Source organism: Dendrobium catenatum, unplaced genomic scaffold, assembly GCF_001605985.2.
Source record: "Dendrobium catenatum unplaced genomic scaffold, ASM160598v2 fragScaff_scaffold_1022, whole genome shotgun sequence".
In the NCBI taxonomy this organism is placed as follows: Eukaryota; Viridiplantae; Streptophyta; class Magnoliopsida; order Asparagales; family Orchidaceae; genus Dendrobium; species Dendrobium catenatum.
This window is the reverse complement of record NW_021319484.1, coordinates 1,300,415-1,309,267: the sequence shown is the minus strand read 5'-3', so window position 1 is coordinate 1,309,267 and position 8,853 is coordinate 1,300,415. Positions and strand designations below refer to the sequence as shown.

The window sequence follows — 8,853 nt, the reverse complement described above, 5'->3', positions numbered from 1 at the left end:
CCTTTAAAAAAAATCAAGAAAATAAGGAGTTCAGTAGCAGACATCATTGGCATTTATCGAAATCCCAAATAGCTAGAATTGAAGAGCTAAATTCTTAGATAATTAATCTATTTATTATAAAACATATATAGTCATGAATAAGGTTTATTAAGGCTTCATTTAAAATGATTTTTTTAGTACAAAATTCAAAAAATTTATACTAAAAAATTATTTTAAAAAATAGTAAAAAAGTTGTCCCAACTGAAGACAAAGGCTTTGTTTGGGACAGCTTTTTTATTGCTTCCTAAAGTAGCTTCCTAGTATAAAAATTAAAATTTTGTACTAGGAAGCTGTTTTAAGAAGCAGAAACAAAGCCGGCCCAAACGAAGTCTTAGGGACAGCTTTCATACTGCTTCCTAAAACGACTTTCTAATATAAAATCTTCTAATTCAAGAAAGTTGTTTTAGAAAGCAGCAAAAAAGTTGTCCAAGACTTCATTTGGTTACCTAGAATTTGTTTGAAAGAATGAAGGTTTGTATCGGAAAATCCAATACTAAAAAAAGGCTTTGAAAATAGTACAAAAATGAAGTTCTGTAAAAAACAATTTTACAAAAATATCACATACAAATAACAACCAAAAAATAAATTTTTCATTTCAAAACAAAAAAGATAAAATTAAGTTGTCTCAAGAGAGGCCTCAGTATATGGACTTAGCTTTTTGCTGGAGCGTATAACAGTTCCAAGCCAGTCATCAGTTATTTCACCTTTCAGAGCTCTAAGGGAATGTTCAGTGCCAACCTGCATACACAGAATCACATGCATGACAAGAACCAGAAAGGAGAAATTTTTTGTTGGGAGAAAAAATGGTGAGAATAATCTGTTCAGATTTTGGTGATATGAATGTTATAATTTTTTATTTAGATTGAGAAAAGTGCAACAGAATAGTTGATTGATTATGACTAACTACTTGCATATTATAAAAAATATATACATCAAAATAATTTCTGGGCTATTTATGGAGTCATTTTAGTCTAAGATTATAAACATGTTCAATATAATCCAAAATAGTCCATTTGAATTATTTTGGAACAAATTTAAAGAGTAAAAAAAGTACATCAAACACATGATAGTTTGAGACTAAGGGTTCGTTTGCGATAGTTTTCTTGTTGCTTCTTAAAACAGCTTTTTAGTGCAAAAATTTCTTAAACTAAAAGATTTTGTACCAGAAAACTGCTTCAGAAAGCAGTAAGAAAGCGGTCCCAAACGAAGCCTAACTGCCTAAGGCTTCGTTTGGAACAGCTTCTTTATTGCTTTGGAAAACGGCTTTTTAGTACAAAATATTTTTATTCAAAAAAATTTTGTACTACAAAGTTATTTTTAGAAAGTAAGAAAGCCGCCCCAAACAACGTCTAAGGCTTCGTTTGGGAGGGTTTTCTTATTGCTTCTTAAAGCAACTTTCTAGTATAAAAATTAATTTTTGTACTAAAATTTTCTTTAAAAAAACAGTAAAAAAGCCGTCGCAAATGAAACCTAAAATGAACCAATAAATAGTTCAGAGATTGTTTTAACCATTCTCTATATTGTATTTTCTCAAAAAAAAAAAAATCAAATAATTTTGATAATCATCTGAATAAATTTTGAACAGAATATTCTTTCCCAATTTTTTCCGTTCTAAAACTCATTCCAACAAAATTTTGATCCCAAGTTTTACCCTTTTTGTTTCTACAGAGAAAATATTCTCACCTTGGTTATGTATACATTGATGCCGAGTTTAGCAATCACTGCTGCTTCTAATATCTTTGTCTCCATTCCACCAGTTGTGTCGTGAGAAGCAACTGTTATCTCCACTGCAGGTAGAGCTCAACGTAAGAAACATAAGAATCTATGGAAGGCTGGAAGCTGCAGAGACAGCTTTTTTATTACTTTTTTAAAGTAACTTATTAATAATTAATTATTTTTTTTTACAAAAAAGATTTTTAAGAAGTAGTAAGAAAGCTGTCCCAAAAGAATAATCCCAAACAAAGACTTAGGCTTCGTTTGGGACGGCTTTTTTACTGCTTTCTAAAACGGAGTTTTAGTACACAATTTTTTATTTTTGTACTAAAACTCCGTTTTAGAAAGCAATAAAAAATCCGTCCCAAACGAAGCCTTAGGCTTCATTTGGAACAGCTTTCCTATTGCTTCATACAAAAGCTTTCTAGTACAAAAATTAAAATTTGTATATTAAAAAACTGTTTTAAGAAGCATAAAGAAAGGCATCCCAAACAAAACCTTAGCCTTAGGCAAGAACCAAAAACTGAAAGCACCATAGCTCAAGAAAAGCAGTTGCATATCACTTAGACACTATAAAAATTTATTTTCTCTATTTATGATGCTAAAATGTAGGTTCATTGTTTTCTTCAGTACCAATATTGCAGGTGAATTGCTCAAAAGCTTCATTTAAGACAGCTTTTATGCTACTTTCTAAAGCAGCCAGCTTTAGAAAGCAGCAAGAAAGCCATCCCAAATGAAGCCAAAGTCTCACTCTTGTAATATATCATGTCTTTTTTACCGCAATTCATTTATTGTACTATTTTTCTACGTCAAATCGTACATATGATAGGGCAGGGTCAACGAATGTAGCGGGAAGTTAGATTGGTAAAACAAGTTATAGGAGAACTTAGAAATCGTGTGTCTGTAATGAATATTATAGCTTTTAATAGGTAGTTAATGTATTTTGAGTCTTTATGACATTATAAATATCTCATTGGGAATAGTAGAGTATAAGACCTAATTATAGACTTAAAACAATAAATAATCTCACTGAGAAGACAGAAACTTGTGACTGGCAAATAGTTGGGAATGATCTAATTGTAGAATTACAACAATAATCTTGAATTATAGGCTTGCAGCAATGCCATGCAAAGACATCACTAAATGGTCTCAAAAAGTTTTCGATTATACTTGATTAAAAATTTTAGGTTCATTTGGACCTAGATAAAGGTCATACATGTCAATGGCACAAAATGGTGCATGGCACGGCGCACACACGGAGCTATTTGCTTGGTGTGGCGCGTTGCATCAAAATAGCGCGCTATTTGCGCCATGCAATCGTAATGGTGCATGATGTAAGGCGCAAATGGTAGGTGCTATTTTCTTAACATGATATAAGTTTCAAATTATAAATTATAATTAAATATTTTAAGGTTTATATATTAATATCACAATTAATTATTAATTAATCAAACATCACATTAATAAAATATCAAACAAATTTAAATGATTTAACTTTTTTTAGAATTTAAAGCTGTCATTTTTACTATTTGACGGGATTTAGGCCAAATTATGCTTAATCCTGCTCAAATCTATTGATTTAAGTTTCTGTAAGATCTAAAATTGTCATTTTTTTCTATTTGACATGATATTTATGCTTAAATTTTACTCTAATCAATATGTTTGTTATTTAATAGTACTTAATATTAATAAATATTTTTTTAATTAATTTACATTGTACATCATGTTTAAAATGGCGCGTCATGCGTCATAGCTCCACGGGGAATTTTGTGTCGTGGTGTGACATTCGTCGTTGACAAGTATGATTCATGCATACTTAGCATCATTGGGCTCAAATCATCAAACATTACATCTAGACTATAAATTTTCTGAAAATGGAGTATGAATGAATCTAATTCAAATATAGGGATGCTTTGAAATATGAAAATTTACATCAACACCCATACATGACTAGGGAACAATAGAGAAAAAAGATTCATGTACCCAGCCCACACAGTGGAATAAAGATTTCATGTCATTATTGTAACCATACATGACTAGATGATTTCCCTTAATTTTTTCATGAGGGGCAATTTGAAATAGTTTTGTATAACCGATGAACTAAATTAGAGAGAAATGTAATACTTTACAACTAAATTGGCTACATACAAATAGTCCGAGGACTCTTTTGGCCTTTTTCTCTCGAAATAAATCTAAAAGTGTGCGAGATTTTTATTGACTTTTAGTGGCATGGTCATATCAAACCTAACACTATTTACAACAAAAGCCTGTTCTTTCATTTCTCTAGTCTCGAAATTCCAGTAAGAGTTCATTTCATGAATTCTCTAAATTATATAGCATCACAAAAGACAAATAGTTCGAATAATTAATCTAAAATGACAACAGCTCAAATACCTTGTTTTTCCACATCCCCTGGTGTAGGGTTTATAATCGACCAATTTCCTTCTTCATCCACAGCTGTAATATACAATCAAATTTTACGCACAATTGTGAATGTAAATCCGTGGATTGAACTAATTTAGTTAGAGAAGGATTTGGTCCCAATTCTACTAAACGAAAGCTTACTGATCTCTCGGAGAAGTCTGGCGTTTGGATTTGTTGGTGGGCGATCATATACACCAAGAACATCTGTCTTCGTTGCAAAATTGTTGGCAAATCAAGGAAATCCCCCAAATACATCAAACTAAGGGCAATCCTTACTGCCTAGGTTTCCACGGAACAAACATTTAGGCTTCGTTTGGGATCTAAAATGGCTTTCCAGTACAAAAATTTCTAATTCAAGAAATTTTTGTACTAGAAAGCTGCTTTAGAAAGCAATAAAAAAATTGTGCCAAATGAAGCCTTAGTAACAAAAAATGAAAGGATAAATCTTAACCAGACATGAATATACCATGAGTTGCATATTAGGGGTGTCAATATTTGACCCGACCCGAATCCAACTCAAAATTTTTCAGTTCGGGTCAACCCGAACCGGGTCAAGTTCGAATTAGGGATTTCAACCCATTTTATAAAATCAGGTCGGGTTCGGGTTGACCCGGAAACCCGAAATCAACCCGGTTTGATCCATTTTTAATTAATTTAAGAGTGTTTTAAAAATTGTTATGAAATAAGTAAATGATATTTCTAAAAAATAATAAACATTATTGCCCAAATTAAATTAAGCTTGATTTATTTTAAATTGATTGAAGTAAATCTTACCTTAATTTGATTTAGGTTTAAATAAATTGAATTAAATAAAAAAAATTTAGTAAAACATACCTGAAGCATGTCGGGTTCGGGTAGGATCAAACAGTGTCGGTCAGTTTCGGGTTGAACTCAAACCCGACCCGTGACCCGATTTTGACAGCCCTATTGCATATAAAAGCATTGTTGAATAATGATAAAGGATACAAGGAATACAACATATTCTGGCAATAGGTGTTGTGCGAGATGGCGAATAATGACATCTCCACTTAGTATGGTGCAACCCTGGTCATTCAATCCTATCTTTAGAAATGGATTAAGAATTTAGCTTTTAAATTCCTACCAGTAAATAATCACGAATTCAAGACCTATAGCAAAAAAATGAAAGAATTCAATGGATGTTTTGTAAAATTCAACCTGGGAATGATCTATCACGGCATCTCCATGCAAAACCTAGAAAAAAATAGCCATCAAATTTCAGAACAAGGAAAAAATGCAACAGTGCCAATAATTTAGTAATTAATAGAAATGGCTGGGAAGCATGGAAACAAAGCCTCTTTAATTCACGTGCACAAGTGGTATACAATATAAGTTCGGCACAATAATGTAAGATATATTGAGATCTTATGCTTGTTGCAAAAGAAACCGTGGGTAATTAAATGAACTTGGACTAGTAAAATCTTATGTGCCCAAAATCTACATACCTGAGCAACAAAAATTTGCAGGGTTTAGTAAGGGGGTGATAATAAGTTATCTTGCAAGCTTCTTTATACTAGAGAAGTTAAAAGCTCTGTTAAACTTACAAAAGTGAGCAGTTGCAACTAAGGTTTCGTTTGGGACAGCTTTCGTACTGCTTCCTAAAATGACTTTTTAGTATAAAATTTTTTAATTCAAGAATATTATAAAGCAGTTTTAGAAAGAAACAAAAAAACTGTCCCAAATGAAGCCTAAATATCTCAGAGAAATAAGCTCTGATGACTTACAGGGACAAACCCAGCACAAAGAGCTTTAGTGATCTGAGAAACATCAGCACAAGCAATCTGCAAACAGCGGAGGATATGAATTTCAGAAGCATGCTCTCCTACTGGTTAGTAATATAAAAATCTGCAATCATATAATTTTCAAGAACAAGAACAGAACTGAAAATCGCCAGTATATTGAAGAGTTGACAAGCTATATATCAAAATTCAAATAGAATTTTTAGAATCACTCAAGCATGTTAAGTCCAAAGCAAAATGCATAAATACAACAAAAATATTCATAGATTTTACAGTTGCTGCTGACATTTCTACCCTGAGTTGACCACCCGCAAGCAAATGGTGATATCCCCACAGCAGTTATTCCTTCTGCAAGAGAAGGAAAATTGTTATCAGGACAGCTGTGTCACCTAATACCGCACTAGCTATTCAGGTTGCTACTAGTGTAGTTATATATGTACATATATTATTTTGTATGTTTCTCATTAACGAGGAACTTTTGTCAACAACAAATTTAAAATATTGTGTGTGCAATATGTTGAAGGGTAAAAATATTATTTCACCATAGAATAAATAACAAAATTACTTTTTTTTGGCTATATATACGGAGATTTTTCACTACCCAATATATTTGATCGAATAAGATTTATTTTATTCTCTAATGTAGATTCCTCGTAAGAGCAAGACACTGTAGTTAATTTCATCCCAAGAATATTTGACCCTTGAGAAAACTTTCGATTAAAATAGTGATTTACAGTCTCTTAATTAAAATATTGACCATGATTTTAGAGATTTTAATTTTACTGATTTGAACTTGGAATTGAAAAGGTGATTGGATCAAATTTAGAAATAATTTCACAAGGAAACCAAGAAACTTATTTAGAAGATTGGAATTTATATTTCAGCAATCTTAGAAAATTCCTAAGAAGGGGAGGAGTTATGATGTGGTTGAGACTTACATCATTCTCGGATTTTAGATCTAAGTTGATAGCCACCAATAAGGTAGTAACTTGAATCTAAATCTAACGGATGCAAGGGACTTATGAGTTGGGGACTTATGAGTTGGAAGCTCACTAAAGTCAACCTAAGATATGGTCTTGCAATTCTGTCTGAAAAGGATGACCAGCTAAATCTACCTTAGAGCTTTTAAACCATAGAGCCTTCATCTCAATGCATCTATAAGATAGGTTAGGTTGTTTTGATATTAAAAAATAAAACTTACAACTTAGCCATAAAAACTAAAACACCTAATCATAAAAAGTATGCATGCTGACTCAATAATGCAAGCATTTTTTAGTTGTCCAGTAATTAATGTAAGGGTTTGTATTTTATATGAGACTCACGAGACTATGCAAATAATATTTTTCAGCTAAGAAAATAAATTTGATGTTGATTTTGAATCATGTTTAAGCAAGTAATGTTTATCAGCCATAAACAAAGACGCCTAACCCTAGAAGCTATGTATATTGACTCAACAATGCAAACATTCTTTAGCTGCCTGATCATTAATGTGAGGGCTTTTACTGTACATGTGACTCAAAAGGCTGCGTAAATAATGTTTATCAGCTAAGAAAATAAATGTGTTGCTGATTTTGATCAGTCCAACCTTATAGATAAGCAATCAATCAATATTGGATAGCATACTAAGCTTCATAAGGAGGTTTTATATTTAATTTGATTTTGAAATCTTACCTTATTTTGGATAAACCATGCAAGTTTTATGTGCAAACAAAAATTCTTAGATGACTTTAATTTATCTTCCCATTTTGAGCATAGTCACTTATATGTGTAAGAACCGGGCATGTTCGGTTCAACTAAACTAGACCTCTATTAACAACGGCAAGAGCACCGGAGAAGAACAGTGGGCGAACACAGATTGAACGAACTGCATGCAGGCTCGGGAGGATCTGTCGAGGTCGGATCACTTGTTTGAGTGAGGAATCGAGTTCGGGAGTGAATAGCAACGACTCCTCGTGAGAGATAATTTCGTTTCGCTCACTCCAGTGAAATCAAGTGCGCGCAAGAAGCATTGTGCCAAGACAAAAATGTGTCGAGAGGAAGGAGGATGTAAGTTTGTGTTTTTTTGTTCATTTTGGTGTAAATTATTTCGTAATTTAAATTTAAGGAGTATACATGTCAATTGATTTCAGAGGAAGAAATTTGAGAGAGAAAGGGAAGGAAATTGGAAGGGAAGAAAGATCACCGAAGTACTTTGATTTAATTAAATTTAAATCAAGAATATTTAACTTGCACTAATTGTAGAATTTAATCGTTGATTGATGCAAATTCTTTTGTAAGATAGGTTCGTTTATTTATTTGAAGAAGTTGAATGCAGTCAAGAAGAAGAGGAAGAGTGCTCAACTACTTTCATAGAAGGTTAGTTATTTTCATTTTAATTTTTTTATACATGAATGAATTAAATTTGTTATTGAATTGAAAGTTTGGAGATTAATATTGACAATGAAACTTTAATTCTACAAAAATAGGAAGATCAATTTAGCGAATGAATTGATTGATGAACTAAGATATAGTATTGGTTTTCAAAAAGAGTTATAGAAAACAAATAGGTATGAGAGACTTAAATGTTAATACAAAACGTGTTCAAAATTTAATGGAACTATAGTTTTAAGGTATATATATATATATATATATAGAAAAACTATTTCAATAATTGAAGATTTAGAAGGATTTGAACACACGAGATAAATTAAGTGGGTAATTACAATTGTTTTATAACAATTACAATTTTCTTTTATTTTTATTATAATTATTACATATTATTGCATTATGTTGACTGAATGATTAATTGAGAAGAATAAAAAAAATGGAAATGTTAGTTATAGTAATTATCTTTTCTTCATTTCTTGCTATTATTGAACATTATAATATGCACAACTATTTGTTATAATTAAATATTTAATGTGCAATAAATTTGAGAATA

At 31.5% G+C, this 8,853-nt stretch overlaps 1 protein-coding gene across 1 annotated transcript; it reads right to left on the bottom strand.

Moving 5' to 3' along the window:
• Positions 1-544: 544 nt before the first annotated feature.
• Positions 545-6,281, bottom strand: LOC110099419 (isopentenyl phosphate kinase; the record flags this gene model as incomplete). Its single annotated transcript, XM_020826556.2, is given in 8 exon segments — positions 545-777; positions 1,723-1,826; positions 4,147-4,209; positions 4,318-4,384; positions 5,143-5,220; positions 5,353-5,388; positions 5,919-5,975; positions 6,220-6,281. Coding segments are annotated over 8 exon segments (590 nt in total), but the record flags the coding sequence as incomplete, so codon positions are not given.
• Positions 6,282-8,853: the final 2,572 nt, after the last annotated feature.